The 16,466-nt window shown below is 37.8% G+C and overlaps 3 protein-coding genes across 11 annotated transcripts; all 3 read right to left on the bottom strand.

The window, feature by feature from the left end:
- Nucleotides 1-1,816: 1,816 nt before the first annotated feature.
- Nucleotides 1,817-9,683, bottom strand: LOC109856895 (ras-like GTP-binding protein Rho1). Of its 8 annotated transcripts, none has more exons than XM_020432618.1 (5): nt 9,559-9,683; nt 5,799-5,872; nt 3,715-3,875; nt 3,247-3,630; nt 1,817-3,071 (listed from the first exon to the last, which is right to left on the bottom strand). In XM_020432618.1, exons 2-5 carry the CDS (start codon nt 5,845-5,847, stop codon nt 3,033-3,035), a joined length of 633 nt encoding a protein of 210 aa, XP_020288207.1. In that variant the 5' UTR covers nt 5,848-5,872; nt 9,559-9,683; the 3' UTR covers nt 1,817-3,032. The 8 variants fall into 8 exon arrangements, with proteins under 8 accessions (XP_020288207.1, XP_020288209.1, XP_020288208.1 ...); XM_020432620.1 differs by lacking the exon at nt 9,559-9,683 and adding an exon at nt 8,932-9,228; XM_020432619.1 differs by lacking the exon at nt 9,559-9,683 and adding an exon at nt 7,326-7,538.
- A 1,001-nt stretch (nt 9,684-10,684) lies between these two features.
- Nucleotides 10,685-12,626, bottom strand: LOC109856894 (small glutamine-rich tetratricopeptide repeat-containing protein alpha-like). Of its 2 annotated transcripts, none has more exons than XM_020432616.1 (4): nt 12,547-12,626; nt 11,606-11,962; nt 11,048-11,506; nt 10,685-10,926 (listed from the first exon to the last, which is right to left on the bottom strand). In XM_020432616.1, exons 2-4 carry the CDS (start codon nt 11,923-11,925, stop codon nt 10,812-10,814), a joined length of 894 nt encoding a protein of 297 aa, XP_020288205.1. In that variant the 5' UTR covers nt 11,926-11,962; nt 12,547-12,626; the 3' UTR covers nt 10,685-10,811. The 2 variants fall into 2 exon arrangements, with proteins under 2 accessions (XP_020288205.1, XP_020288206.1); XM_020432617.1 differs by having other exon boundaries at nt 12,485-12,571.
- A 109-nt stretch (nt 12,627-12,735) lies between these two features.
- LOC109856893 (rho guanine nucleotide exchange factor 3-like) lies at nt 12,736-15,512 on the bottom strand. The gene is made up of 5 exons (XM_020432614.1): nt 15,354-15,512; nt 14,805-15,043; nt 14,363-14,726; nt 13,848-14,276; nt 12,736-13,779 (listed from the first exon to the last, which is right to left on the bottom strand). Exons 1-5 carry the CDS (start codon nt 15,414-15,416, stop codon nt 13,345-13,347), a joined length of 1,530 nt encoding a protein of 509 aa, XP_020288203.1. The 5' UTR covers nt 15,417-15,512; the 3' UTR covers nt 12,736-13,344.
- Between the last annotated feature and the right edge of the window lie 954 nt (nt 15,513-16,466).

Genomic DNA, 16,466 nt, shown 5'->3' with positions numbered 1-16,466 from the left:
GATTTCGAATCTCGATGAGCGCGCGTTTTACCCTCGCATTGCTCGCGAGGACGGTAAGAAGTTTTTTTTTTTTATCATATCATATGTACATGTACAATACCTCTCGAATAACTGATACAAACTTATATATAAATATGTACGTGTCTATATATACATATATACGCGCACACACATATTTATACATATAACAGTATTTTATCCACAAAACTCGTAAAAAAAAAAAAAAAAAAAAAAACAAACCTTCGAGCTTTGCAGCGACGCGTGAATGTGACGAAACTTTGTATACAGAAGCGAAGCGTGTACCTTCGCACGTGCTTCCCGAAGCACACAGGCACGCTCTATACATTGCTTAAATTGTGTGTAAAATCCTCTCTTTTTTTTCTCTCCGCTCACCGCGAACATATCGTGCGCGCGTTCGCGTATCATTTTTTTTATCGAAGTATTTGAAAAATCACCACCCAAGCTTCGTTCTTTATTTTTTCCCTTTTTTGAAAAAAGTTTGGTGAAAGCGTATGTGTGTGACAACACTAACCGCTATGTGCGCGTTTGAAGAAACGAAGAGGGAACTTATTGAACACAATTTTGCAGTCAAGTTCGCGTCGATCGAATTAACGCGCCGAAAGAGAGAGAAAGAGCGAAGTATTGTAATGCGACTGTCGGTTCAACCGCTTTGTGATATTAATATTTTATTATTCGAAATAATTGCGTACATGTATATATATATATATATATATATATTTATATATATATATTATATATATACACACATGATAAGAATCTCTACAAAACAGGACAGGTAACATTATTTCGTTCTTTTTTTTTTTTTTTGTCACTTAGAAAGTAGCACAAGCGAGACGGGAAGAGCTTTTATGACAACGACAACTAAGTCGAGAATGATTTTGCGAAGCGGCTTTTTGTTCAAAGCAGCTCGGCTCCAATGCACAGTCGTGGCACACACGTTAAAATCGAGACATCGAATCGTTGCGAAATACGCACGACCGAGTAATCTGCAATTTTCGTATTATTATATCATACGCTAAAGATATCAATGGTATGTATGTGTGTGTGAGTAAACAGCGCAAACCGCACATTTAGTCATCACGGGCTTCGTTAGATTACAAAGAGAGAATTGCATTTTCTTCGAAATACATAAATATCATATGTATAGATAGCCCTGGTGTAATATATATGTTACCGTCATTTATATATATACATGTACATATATATACATATCATAATACAATATAACACTATATGTATATATATATACATATATATATATATATAAAAGATAATATAATAAAATATAATAATAAAATATAATAATAAAATACACACATTTTTGTAATCTAGTTGGTATCTTAAAGATCAAATTAAATCTGTTTGGTCTTCTATCTATATATGCGCGTTTGTATAATATAATAAATGTTCGTTACTTTCTTTTCTTCGTTCACGTAACGACCTCCACACGGTGTAACAATTTTAATTAAAAAAAAAAAAAAAAAAAAAATACAACAATGCAAAGATTTGAAATCTTCTCTTTCTGAAAGAACCAAGTTTCATTAAATTCTTGTATTGCTCGTTTTCACCGTTATATTACTCTTTTTTCTATACACAGTAATATAATTTGCATTTTCTTTCTCAGTTTGTTTCATTTTTTTTCATGTTCTTTATTACTAAAATAAAGAGCCACTACGATAAAAAAAAAACAAGATATAAGTATAATAATATTAATAATGAGATACTAATACTACTACTAATAATCAGTACAATGATAAAGATAATTGTGTGTATTGTAAGATGAAGATACTTGGTATGAGTTTTCTTTTTTTAATCGTTTTTTTTTAAACTCGAAGCACAATTCATATTACTGTTAAAAAATACACAATCAAAGTAGTCATTACAATATACATTACAGTTTTTTTGTATAATAATAATTAATAATATAATATATATATATATAATATAAAGTATACGTGTATTAAATTTATACTAAGCAGTTTCTGTTTTTTTTTTTGTTTTTCATCGACGATCAGTTTACAACATTAGGTGTGTATGTGTGTGCGTGTGTGTGTATGTATGTATGTATGTGTAAACGCATTTCCGTTTTTGTTGTAAACGTGTTTTATTAAGTAAAATAAAGGTAAAGATGTTTTTATCGCATGTGTTTTTCGGCTGGCAATCTCGATAGTTTTACGACTAGCTTCGTTACAGCTAGTTTCGCAATTCCATATTTTGTTTCGATAAAATTAAATAAAGAAAGACCACATGTAGAGTCGACGCGATTGTTGGTGCGTGCAAAATTTTAGTTCATTTTAATTCAATTTATCACACTCGATCCCGTGTCAAACCGGATCGTTATTCCTGGACAAAATAACCTGCAAGCATCATCATCATCTAAATGTTCGTGCGTCGTTAAAGTTCTTTGAAGGAAACGGCAATGTTTAAAAACCAATTCAATATGACAGTCTACCATATCCATGCAAATGTGCACGACGAGATTGTAAGGTACATTTATATATGTATCACAAAATTAAATAAGTTAATTGAGTCTTTCCTTTTAGAGTAACTACTTGATACTTTATTAGATATTTATCACGTTCGATACAAATTACTGAAAACAGGGGATTCTATTTTCTCATAAAACTACCATGTTCAAACGTAATACAGGTGCGTGATAATTATTTGCAAAAGTTAACACGTATGAGAGTTAAAGCTTTTATAATCTTTTACATTTGTGTGACTACCCTACGTATATGTTATTCTAACTTTATTCTTTGCTTAAAAAAAGAAAAAAGATTCAAAAAATAAAGTCAAAACGTTTGCGTCAATATTATAAACACAGTATCAATCTGCTGAGATGTTGTCAAATTAAAATAAACTAGAATTTCACGCACCAACAACCGCGTTGCCTCGACATGACTCTGTTTCTTTATTTAATTTTATTTAAATTTGTGTCTCTTTTTACATTTTTTTTTTTTATTGTTCCATTATTTCACCCGTGTTGCACCGGGTTCACTTGACATTACACCTTAAAGAAGCCTACATCTGCCCTTCTTCTTCTTCTTTACCTAGAAGTTTTTAAATTCACGTTAGTACAAACGATCAAATAAAAATAAATAAACAAAAAACCTGTTATTTTGAGAAAAAAGAATTTTGCTGAGTGCTTTCTTATGTGTTGGAGCAAAAATTAATTATTTTCCGAAAATTTTTAGGGAAGATATTAATGTAATAATTGAGACGTACTTGTAACGCAGCCCGAGTTGCCGTTTCGAAAACTTCCCTCACACCTTCCTTGCTCTTGGCGGAACACTCGAGGTAAGCAAAAGCGTTGATTTTCTCGGCCATAGCCCTACCCTCCTCGGGTTTGACTGGCTCCTGCTTCATCTTGCTGAGCTCCTTGATGGTGTTAGGATCATTGCGCAAGTCTTTTTTGTTTCCCACAAGGATAATGGGCACGTTCGGGCAAAAGTGCTTCACCTCTGGTGTCCATTTCTCCGGAATGTTCTCCAAGGAATCGGGACTGTCGATGGAGAAGCACATTAGAATGACATCCGTGTCTGGATACGACAACGGACGCAGCCTATCATAGTCTTCTTGTCCAGCTGTGTCCCAAAGAGCCAGTTCCACCTGTGAAACAAATAAAACTTTGTTTTACACCGAACTTTTTTCCTGCGAAGAAAAAACAAACACAAGGAAAACAAAACACGTTACCTGTTTGCCGTCCACCTCAATATCCGCGACATAGTTTTCGAATACTGTGGGTACGTATACTTCAGGGAACTGGTCTTTGCTGAACACTATAAGCAGGCATGTTTTACCGCATGCACCGTCACCTACAATAACCAACTTCTTCCTAATGGCTGCCATGAATCCTAAAAAAAATTCCAAAAGAATACATTTATTGATAGGTAGACGACGATAAATTTATAAAATGTACAATTTTGTTTGGAACGTTGTGTTTGCTTGCTCAATAACATTTATCACGTTTAAGACGTGTATGAATACTGATTAATATACAAAGCAAAACGTGTGATAGATAATGTGTTGAAACGCGTTGCAAGTTAGTAATAAATTTTACAAGTTGCAACAAGTCAATAATATATCTGCGTGAAACAAATTTTTCTTGTATTACACACATATGGAATACATTATATATTTACACTGTTCTTTTTTCTTTACCTAAGAGAGAGAGAAAGAGAGAGCGAGAGAGACTTCAACAGAAATGTATATTTTTAGCTTTAAAACGTAACTCGCACTTATCACAACGAGTTTTATTTACAAGAACGTAGACAATATTACCTCTAGGACATTTTCAACGATATTTTTTTGTCTCAAATAGATACTCCTTTACCAAAATTTGACTTACCCACTTTACAAACACTCATGCTAGCTTTGTTTTGATTTTTTTTTTTTTTTTTTTTTAAATTAATGCTACAATCAATTTTTCACTTCGCGTCGCGCGGTACTTGGTCCGATAATGTGTCCGATAACTTGTGCTTTTATCGCGTTTCTTCCTAACGATGACTCATTTGCACGAAGTACATCACCGTATATTAATGAATACCGTGTCACCGAGTACAAACGAATTTTTAACCAACCAATAACAATAATAATAATAATGTAACAATAGTGTTCATACCGCAACATTATCTACGATAAGGATTCTCAAGATGTTACGGGTGCAAAAGAGTAAACTTCTAAACCAATTTCAAATCCTTTTAAAGGCGTGTGTTTCACAAATGCCATGTTTAATTAAAGAAATACTTCACAACAGCCTACGGAAATAACAGCAAATCGATGTATATATATATATGTATAATATATATGTACAAAAAAGGCAAGATTGTTTTTTTTTTCTTTCAGTCTCAACTAGGTGCACGACACTGTACAGCAACGATACATTTAATTGATTCAAAACTAACTAAAAAAAAAAAAACCATGCGGTGTGTGATATGGATCTGCAATATGTACAATATGGATCACATACGCGAGACATTACAAAATATATATCGGAGGAGGAGGAGAAACACAGAGAGACGGCTAAAAAGAAATGGAGTTAGTATCGACACTGGTCTTGCATTTACTTCCCTCAGGTAGCGTCAGGTAAATTAGAGACACGAGCAGAAGAGAGAAAGAGAAAGAGAGAGATAGAGAGAGAGAGAGAGAAAATGAATCGGAGCAAAATTCGAAAGCATGTGAATACGAAAGAAATAACGAATATATCTATTATATATATATATATATATATATAAAAGCTAAGAAGCGTTTCTTTCGGGATAAAGTTGGGAAGAAGATGAAGGGGGTATAAACCTCTTTATGAAGAGATTGTGTGTACAACACGTGTTATATGTACAACTTTTCTTCGCGAAGCTTAATAAAACAGTCTCACGTTCAAACCTCGTAGGATATAATAGTTTTTTTTATTATTTTCTCCAAAGCTCTTTTCCTTTTTTTTATTTTTTGTTTACTTCAAGCCAATCTACGGAATGTGTTTCTTTCACAGGACATTTGCACAAGAAGTATCAGCTCCCCGGCTACTTATCCCGTTCGTCTCTACTATTTCATCTACGGATACATTTCCGCCACTACGTATGTACTCGGGTAAAATGTAATAATAAAAAGCAAGTGTGAGAGAAAAGAGACATCGTTCTAGGTTTTTTTTTTCCTTTTAAATCTCTCTCTAATATATATATATATACACACACGATCGCGCGTTACGAAAAAAAAAAAAAAAAAAACAAAAGCAGAAACCTACGAGGACTGAAATCTTAATGGATATTGACTATGGGTCGTACCTGATCCCGAATCGCCTGGACCGAGGCATCGGCCCGCATAGCATCCCATGTTTTTAGACTTTCTTTCAGCGTATCTGTTTTAAGGTGGACATTTTTATGTTAGACGTAGATAGGAAGCTGCTAGATGATCGCATATTATGGCCACACAACAAATATTAATATGTATATAAAGTACATATTCATATAACAATAATAATAATAATAATAATAATAATAACAACAAATGCGTACGAGTCTCGTGTTTTCACTGAAAAAATTCAACACATTAAATATATAGTAAATATCACTTTTCCTTGCATATTTAAGTATTTATATAACAGTTTCTATATATATATATGTATATATATATATACATATATATGTTACATTATTTCTTTTGTAACTCTCTTTTTCTTCTGACATTTTAAATACAAAAATTACATACACATGTGTGTACCGCGAGGTGTTTCCTCGCCAGAACTTGACAATTAAAAATATATATCAATCGCTTTTAAACTATTTTACCTGATATCGTGGTATATGTACATGTTTTTAAATAAAAAAATATAGAGCGAAGTTTGTTTGTTGTGGCTACGTATAACAACGGGTCTCTTTGATAATATTTAAGATCTAAAATCACACTTATAGTAATATTAAACGATTTCCAACTGGTATACCCATATGTAGCCAAGTTGTTTGGAATTTCATATGAAACAACTACTCTATTTGCATTAAGATGAAACAATAAATTTTTATATATAGATCAACACATGCAAAACAAAGAGAGGAGATATGAGAAAAGATCGCTAGATTAATCGTTATTTATAGACATGCAGTATATTGCTATTTGTGTGTATGTGTGTGTGTGTGTGTGTGTGTACCCATTGATAAATATAATGAAAGACCGCTTGGTAGACAGAAAAATATAAACTGAATGTACATTTGTACATCACACTATGTACAAACAATAGTGTGTGCTAAGATCTCACAGAGACAAAAATTTATATTTGCACATCTGTTTTGAGTTTGAGGAAATTGGACAGTCCACAGCGGAAGAGAGAAAGAGTTGTAACAATTGAGAGTTGAGAATCAGGAGAAAAGTGCTGACAAATAACAACAATCAAAAGAAAAAGCTCATTACAAGAACGTTAATTTCTACACAAGTATATAGAAAACATTGTGATATTAAATTTGTGTATGTGTGTGTGTGTGTGTGTGTGTGTGCGCGCACATCTTTTCCAACACAATCACTGTGGAGAGATGGATCGTAAATAGACATTTCAACTACACGAAAGCAAAGAAGCTTTGATGTAGCCCAAAATATACAAAACACAGTTGCTAACACATATCACTTGTTGTCTCGACAGAGACCAAGTTATATTGTTACATTGTCATCCATAACCCGTAAGAGAAACTCGAAACAACTTCTGATATCGAGAGGATCGTGTGTTGGAAGTTCCGCGATCCTGTGATCATTTTCGTCGAAACTAAATGGAAATTTCTGGAAACGCGATAAACACAATAGGAACAGACACCAAGAAGACGTACAACTACTATCACCTCTGATGACCTCCAATCTTAGTTGCGAGGCGTCTTTCGCGAAGACGCTGCTCTGTTAGATTCGTCGGGCACTTGTGGATTTCACGAGTTTTTCATTCAAAGTGTGTCGCAGACGTTGGAAGAAGGTGAGGAAGGAAGCAATGTAGAAAATGCGTTCACAAATTTGACGAAGCGGTCTATCTCGTCCAAAACCAAGACCGAACTAACCTATACCTTTCTCCGCAACGAAGATAGTGCGCATCGGCCAAGGTCGAAGAGCGTAAAAAGAAGTGCGAGAGAGATAGAGGAGGGAGGGAGAGACAGACAGAGAGAGAGAAAGAGAGAGAGAGAGAGAGAGAGAAAGAGAGTAGGGAAGAGTGCGTGGCGCGGAGATACTCAGGACGCTATCGATGACGTGAGTGCCGAGAAGACGCTAACGATGACGTGAATTCTCGGTGAAAAATTCACAGCTATATTATTGGATATATACCGCTGATATATTGCGGGCGATCCGCACGCGTTTCGCCCGCTCGTGAAAAATTTCGTCTGAAAAATCATCCGTTGTTTAATCTTTCCGACGCAAGAGATAAGGATTACATTACACAAAGTGTAGAAAGTACAATAGTAAGCAACAGATCTCCGGGAATTGTGTCAAGAAACACGCGCTTGCTCTCCGTTTCAACTTTCTTTTCGATTTCCCGGACACTCGATTGGTTTTTTTTTTTTTTTTTTTTTTTTTTTTTTTTCACGAAACGAATTTAGATTCGACGCACAAATGTCAAATTGTTTTTTTTTTTTTTTTTGTTCCTCTACAAACGCGCATCTCGCGCGCGCGTAGGAAAACGGAGCGCGAACGCGCGTGTAAATAAAACGGGAAAAAAAAAAAATCCCCCAGACGCGCGAAGTCGGCGCTGCTCCCGGCGATGCTGTGTGTGGCACACACGTCGAGAGTGTGTGCGAACGAGTCACGTCAAAAGCACGCACTCGAGAGAACTCGTGTTTACCCCGCAGATTTTCCCCCCCGGGAGTAGCTGCAATCACGTCGATCAAAACTCGATCGGAGCCGCTGTCTCTCCGTCCGTTGACGGAGAGACAACGTCGTCGATCGTTTTTGATCGTCCGCTGTGTGATTGTCCGCCGGGGGAGGAGGACAATGGGAGACGTTTTTTTTTTCTTTTCTTTTTGTCTCGCGAAAATCTCTCGCCGGACATGCAATGAGACGAGACGAGACGAGACGAGACGAGGCGGAGGCGAGAAAGCGTGCGAGGAGAGTCCGTTTCGTTTTTTCTTCTTCTTTTTTTTTTTTTTTAACCGCACTCTTAAATATTCCTCCTCCTTGTTGCTCCGAAAAAATTGCGTCCGAAAAACGTGCGGAGGAATGTGCGCGACGGTGCTGACTTGAAAAAGCAAAACAGACCTCTCTCGCCAGGAGGAAAAAGGGATGTGAAAGTATTCGGCGTGCGAGAGTGCATGGCGCGTAACAGCGAGTATAAGGATATATATCATGGGGGAGTCGCCGCGAGGAAGAGGAAAGGTTTTTTTACCACCTTGTGGGGAAGTGGAAAGACGTCGGTTATTATCATTTTTTTGGGGGGTTTTTTTGTTTTTTACTTACTGGATTAAGACCGAGACTACGTAGTGCTAGAGCGGACCGGAGAGCATTCCAAGAGATTCGTCGTGCGGATATCGCTCAGCGACACACAGTCGATGAAACAGGAGGATGGAGAGCACGGGCGTAGCGAACGCGTAAAAACTTTCAATTGCAAAAATTGCGCGCGCGTTTGCGATTAACGCAAGTTTGTTTAGCCGAGAACTCGGTTCGAAGCACGCCTTGCTTGCTGCCACGCGACGATGCCGACGAGCGGACGAGATTCGCGACGCATGGCACTCCCTCGGGGACCTCGCGCGACGTTCGTTCGTTCGTTCGTTCGTTCGTTCGTTCTTTCTCTCCCTCTCTTGCGCTCTTACTCTCTCTCTCTCTCTCTCTCTTTTTCTTTCTTCCCCGTTTCACTCGCGCGCACACACACGCACGCACACACGCACACTCTCTCTCTCTCTCTCTCTCCCTCACTCTCTCGGCTCGCGGAGGCTTTTTTCTCTTTTAGCACCGGACACCCGGTCCAACGTCCTGGCGTAATCTTTAACGCGGCCGATCACGCTCGCGATACCCGCACGCACGGCGCACCACGCATCCTCACACTACTCCGGTTGGCGTTAACTTAAGATATAATTACGTATTTACCTGAAATCTTAAGAGACAGAAAGTCAAGAAAATGGCTGCCCTCGATGGCCACACCTCGATCTGTAGATTGTCGGCAACACGGTGGCGGTGGTGGGAGAAAGAACGGCGGCGGTGTCGAGAGAGACTGTCCCGGCAGGTGCGTGCGAGCGCGTCCGTAGCGCCCCGCGTTCGCAGAGGAACTTTGACGTTTCTCTCGAAGAACTTGGGTCTCGCAAAATATTGCGCGCACGTGATTTTACGCAATCGCACGTCGAATTACGAACACGTGTTCTCTTCTCGCGCCGAGTCACGAACTCGTCGTCACCACTCGCATCACCGCGACAATAAAATTCCCGATGCGATAAAAAAAAAATTATTGTTACGCGTTTTTATTTGTCCACGATATCGCGTCCCGGCCGACTCCTCGAAAGCACGTTCCGGATATCGGCGATTCACGCGCCACTTGTGGCACGTCACGAATTTTCGAGGAATTAGTCATCGCGTTGGAATTTGCCAATTGGCGTCGGTCGATCGGCCGAAATGGCCAACCGCACTTAGGCCTCAATCGAGATCGAATTAGAACCCAACCAATCGGAATAGAGAGAAAAGCTAGACTCCAAAGTGTAAGCAAACCTCGTCCCAATTGGTCAAGTTCCAATCTCAAATCTCGATCCACAGTCGATGGATCCGAGCCTTAAAAAATCTGTCTCTAATTCTCTCCTTTTCTTCGAATACTCGCAATTTACAAAGCAACAAATTTGTTTATTTTACATACGCCCTTTGAAACAACAAGAATCAATGATTTCGTTGTATAAATAAATCTATGCGAATAGAATTTTTGTGGCACTCTTTTATCAACGTATATGTGTGTGTGTGTGTGTGTGTACGCGCGCACGTGTGCGCCGTTATCAATATTACTCACAACTAAAAACAGAAAAAGTAGGGAACCGGGAGGAAAGGGGAAATTTCAAGCGGCACGATTTTAAACTTCAAGTAGAGTTGTAATCAGTAACTAGTCTATAAAACAAATTCTATATGTAGAATACGTATTACATATCATCGTTTCAAATATGATGAAATATATGATGAAATATATGATGGACTGATTTTTTGGGAGAGATTTGCAAATTTTTCGTTTTTTTTTATGATAATTTTTTTTTTTTTAAAGTATATTAACTAACTTTCCTAATTATGAGTGGGGAGAAAAAAAATCAGCCATGCTTAGAATAGAAAGATCGTTTACACTTATCACATGATTAGTCGGATTATTTTTTTTAATTTTTTTGCGGCGGCTCCGGATTTTCACTGGAATTGCCGCCCATTTGTCGTCTCAACGACTCGATCAGCTCGGGATTTGCGTTCTGCATTTGCTGTGCCAACTGTTGACCTCTGGAAAATATTTGGACAAAAGTAATACACAAATAAATAAACTGCTGCCGAGCTAACAATAATGACAATTGATGTTAGCGCGTTCTCACATTTAATTAAAAAAATTGACAAAAACGCTTACGCTTCTATGAGCACGTCCATACGTCCGCTTTCTTCCACATTGCCAGACATGAGATTGCACATCATATTCTGCATATTCGGATCTGATAACATTTGACGCGCCATGTTCATTAAAGCGGGATTGCTCAGAAGAGCGCTCAAGTCCATGCCAGTCAGATTGTGGAGACTCTGATTAACACCTAACTGAGCCAATCTTTCTTCCGCTAAATGCAAATTGTTTCGATAACTCTCGTTGTCGGGCTCCATCGCCAAAGCCTTCTCGTAGCTCTCTTTCGCTTCTTTATGCCTCTCTAAACTAGAATACGCTAAACCTAGCCGGCCGTATGCTTTGCTGTATGTCGGATCAATAGACAACGCGGTGTGACAGTCTTTAATGGCTAGGGTGTGATTACCAAGTTTGCTGTGAACAGCTGCTCTATTGCAATAATATACCGCATTATAACCATCCAGTTGTATCGCCCTGTTGGGAAGAAACGCAGAATTAAATCAAAAATATATTTGAAAATGTTTTTGAAGACAGAAATTAAAGAAAACCTCAAATTTTTATGCGCAAACGTACTTCGTATAATTGGCAAGTGCTTCGTGATGTTTCTCTTGCTTCATGAGCAAATTCCCTTCGTTCTTCAATCTCTCAGCTTCGGCTTTTTGTTCGGGTGTTGCTTTTGGGCCTAGATTTGGCGACGCGTTGTCCACCACATTCTTATAAACCTGGTACAAGTTGAAATTTGCAGGAGCATCTGAGGCTTGCACATTGTAAGCACTTTCCAGACACTGAATCGCCACTTCCAAACTCTCGCGGGAATCTGCACTTATATCTCCATCTTGCAACTGATCAGTCAAGAACTGGACAATTGCTGACACTAATCCCTTGACAGCCATCAGTTCACAATGGAGTATAGCTATTTAACAGCTATTCCTGTAGATATTATTTTGGTAAACGCTTACATTAGACGCAATCGTCTATATATATATCTATATATCGAATGTCATCGTACAATTCAAAGTGTCATCATACGAATGAAGAAATACGAGTAAATCTCAACGCACGCGCTAAAAGCCAATTCAAATATATTAAAACGCGCAATTCTCATACACAGAGACGTGAATAGTTGAGAAATACCGGACATGACATACAACATAACTATCGTAAATTTTGCGCAAATTCATCATTGAACGACATAACCAAAAATTTATGTTTTTAAAAAAATTGGGACAGGCCTGAAGAAATTATTTTGCAAGATAAACTACGATCTTTTGTTCGCAACATCTGCTGGTGTAAACACGCTGTAATTATCTATTTAATGCGAGAAAGTGCGTTAATTGTGTAATGTAAGTGAGACAGGTGTAATATGCGCGAACGCGAACGTGACACGAATAAAGCGCAATATATTGAATATTTGTTATAAAAAAGGGCGTTAAATCTTCAAATATATCGTACTTTTTTTTTTCCAAAAAATGAAAGCGAACACAGATCGCGGAAAACAGATCAGTAATAATAACCTTCCTTCCTTTTGGAGCCTACGCACAACAACGTCACAACGCGTACATACGGTGCAGCACAGTGCAGTTGTGCGTTGTTCTACAATTTTCCGCAATTCAACGAGCAACAAAAGATGGATCGACAACTGCGCGTGAGCGGCGGGTCAACTTGGCTGATCGACCGATTGGTCACGAGATGTGCCACCCGTATAATACAAATTTTATCGCAAAGAAGAAAAAATCTCATGTGATACAACACGATTTATTTGACACCTTTTCCTTAACAATATTTTCACTTTAAAAAAACGAGATATACATACACCTACATGTATAAATTTTTTTTTTTTAATAAAACTACTCATTGAGATATACAGTAATATATATATATATATAGAAATTAAACTTCTAAACCTTTCACCATGTAGACACATTAATTACTAATGTATTTTACATAATACATTGTTATCTGGTTCATATTTTTTTTTCATCCAAAAATCTTAACAAAACATCATACTATCGAAGTAGAATGTAACATTACGAGATTTCATATAAATCTCCGATTAACTTTTAATCGAAGAAGCAAGCTTAATCGAAGATCCCAACATATTTGAAGATTTTTTTTCAAGTATGTAACATCGCTATAAGAACTTCCAAATAAATATAGCAAAAAAAAACAAATTAGTTACATAGGGGAGTAAATTTCGTACTGATATTTTTTGTACTTAGATATGAGCCACTTATGTAGAAAAGTTTTTTTTTTTTTTTTTTTTTTTAAATTTCCTTACATCAAACGCGCGTGCGAGAAAGCATAGCTTTCTACTACATGTAACCGATACTATTGCGCTTCTGTTTGAACAGATTCTTTCTCAAGGACATAGACATTCGATTGTCGTTTATGCTGCTCGTGGAAATTCTTCTGGGCATTGAATTTCTGCTGATACAACTATCCGTTAACTCTTGCATGCTAGTCGACAAGTCGTTCTCCTTGTCGTCAACGTTGAACATTTTCTCCGAAATCGGCGTTTCAGAACGCAATTTGTTGAACGAATCGATCCAATGTCTTTTTTTATGTCCATCTTCCGTGACGAAGGAAAATTCTCCGACCTTGAAACCGACTTCCGCGGTGTTCTTGTCATCCGCCACGTGTACGCGTTCCCGAGGAACGACAGGAAAGGAGAGATTGTATTTTTTACTAACACGTCGCGTAGGACGAGTTATCGCGAAACAAGTGTTGAAAAGAAAGCAATGATATTTCTGAAAATTAATTATCATGTTAGATTTGCTGATTAAGCGTAATATCTTGTTGTGAAAATAAAACTTACCACTCCGCGCGTATCTTTTAGCTGACCTTCCGTGATCAACTCCGTGGCGTTGGCCACATATTTTTCAGGATCGTAATCCGTTTTAACATTTATTTTCGACTGAGCGAGCTTGCACTCGGCTTCGCCCATGATGCAATCGATGTCCTTCAGCAAATCGGACAGTATTTTGCTCGCTTCTTTCAGCGGCAAATAATCGACATCGGAAGCAGGCGTGTACTTTATGATTTCCTTTACCAAGATTGGATACTTGACTATTCTGGAGCGCGGCACATCCAAATAAGTCCACAAGTCGATTGAATGCGGAGATTCCAAGCGTTTCTTCAGAAATGATTGAAATCTTTTATTGGTGAATTTCTTCTCGTCTAGTAAATGCCTCGCCCAAACCAACGTTCTGCATCTTTCCAGATATGGTTTCCTTAACGTCGCTAGCTGCATAATAATGAGATTAACATTAAATATATATACTGATAAAATATTTTTGTATTATGTTTGAATGATATAATAAAGGAACTAACCCAATTTAACAATGTTGGACCCACGCTTTTTGTGAATCCAGATCTGTCACGTAGTTTAAGCAACTCATCTCTCAGATTACTGTGTATCTGAATGAGATTTGTGAGATCACCAAAGAGAGTAAATAATTCTTCAGACGTGAAGATTTCAGTAGACAACATGGGCTCGTAATAGAAGTCCCGCAGTATGTAGAGTTCATTTAGTAGCACATTTTCGCCGCAGTACAGCTCATAAATTGCTTCCTGTCTTCTTACTTCGTTTTTATTTAATACACCGTTCAAGGGTTCTTTGCCAAGCGGTTGAGCAATGTCCAACATCCAGCTCTTGATTGTTAAGTTGGTACAGCTCTCAGTAACATTCTTTAGTCTTGGAAATTAGAAAAATAAAATATAACACAAATAGCAGTAGGTATAGGTAGATATTACATACAGAATAATAAATTACTTTTTGCTTAATGTTGTGGTATTTGGCTCGTTCTCCATGATGGACAAATCTGACATATTTGGTTGAATACTGAAAGATCTGTGCAGAGTATTTCCTATTTTACTCGTGCTAGTGGAAGAGAATATGCTGCTAGCAACTTCTGTGAATCTGCAACGTTTCTTTTTTCTCAATGTGGAATCCAAGGATATGTCCATCGAGCTGATGCTCATCACATCGCTCTTGGGCCGTTTTCTCGATCTCTGGTGACACACAATATGACACAAAACATGTTTAAACTTGACGTTTGACAAAAATAATTCTACCAGTGTTTAGCACGTGACTTTGAGCAATGTAAATAAATGTCAACGCTAAGAGAAGCCATACATGACATCAGCGCTTTAAAGTTTCAACAATTACGACGTCCGAAAGAGTGAAAAGAAAAAAAAACCGTTCGGTTTCACTGACAGTAATGACATAAGTGACATTGACGTTCGAATGTCTGTTACAATCTAGATTGAGTTGTAAAAAGTGTTAATTTTGCGAAACGCAGACAAATGCGTCGAGACTCACCAGCCAGAACCTTTTTCGCGGTTCCTGGAACGTCTCTTTGACCACATTGCAGTCATCATCCATGTTATCTTTTAAATTATCAAAAGATCAAGTCGTAAACGTATTTAAACGCTGCAACAACATACACGACAACTATTTGTATATCTAACAACAAACTCGAATGAACTGCACATGCGCGAGAGCGATACCAACCTATCGTCCCGGATGTAAGACATGGTGTATCATCCCCGAGATGCGCAATGTTTGACCAATCAGAGAGTTGTTTCACGCATTGAGACGAAAGAATATTTAATAACAATTACATTTTTGTAACTTTTAAAATTTTGTTATTCTAATTTTACAACAAAAGCTCTAAGGTTTTTGTGTGCAAAATTTCATTCATTTTCTATGATTAATGTAAGAGATACAATTATTTTTCGCTGAAAGTCCAAGCGAGCGGCGGCCGAGAAAGCCGGCCGCTACGGGCTAAATTTCAGATTTATTACCAGGATCGCAGAAAGTGGCAGGAGCTTTACCAGGAGCTAGCTGACTCGGCCGGTAAGTTAGAGGTATTAGGAAAGTATAAGTTGAAGTAGGTGGCGCTAAATTCCCGCCGGTAATATTCTCGATCGATAACGTAGTGGTATTAGGAAACGATAAGTTGAAGTAAGTGGCGCTAAGTATCCGTCGGTAATGTTTACCGGTAATTTCCAGCCGATAAATTCAACTTTCTTATCAGGATCGCAGAAGGTAACAAGAGCTTTGCTATCGTAGAAGTGAAACTGACTCAGCCGATAACTTAGCTGTAGCAGAATAGTATAATTTGAAGTAAGTAATGCTATACGTCTGCCGGTAATATTTATCAGTAAATTCCAGCGGAAAAATTCAACTCTCGTAACAGGATCGCAGAAAGCGACAGGAGCTTTGCGGAAGAGGTGTAGAACGCTCGTGGTTCGAGTTTTCGCCATAGACATATAAGAAATAGACTGCGCGTCCCGTATCTTTTCTGTGCAGAAAGAATGGTCAAACTTCGGACGAGGATAGATGCTTTCACCCGAGTCTCTATCCTTGTTTAGTGACGCGGTGATTGGCGGACAAGAAAAGTAGTAGGAATGAGAAATAGCGTAGTGGGGC

Source organism: Pseudomyrmex gracilis, unplaced genomic scaffold, assembly GCF_002006095.1.
Source record: "Pseudomyrmex gracilis isolate BER0280 unplaced genomic scaffold, ASM200609v1 scaffold_137, whole genome shotgun sequence".
Classification (NCBI taxonomy): domain Eukaryota; kingdom Metazoa; phylum Arthropoda; class Insecta; order Hymenoptera; family Formicidae; genus Pseudomyrmex; species Pseudomyrmex gracilis.
Note: the sequence above shows the minus strand (reverse complement) of the source record. Positions and strands in the feature narration are given on the sequence as shown.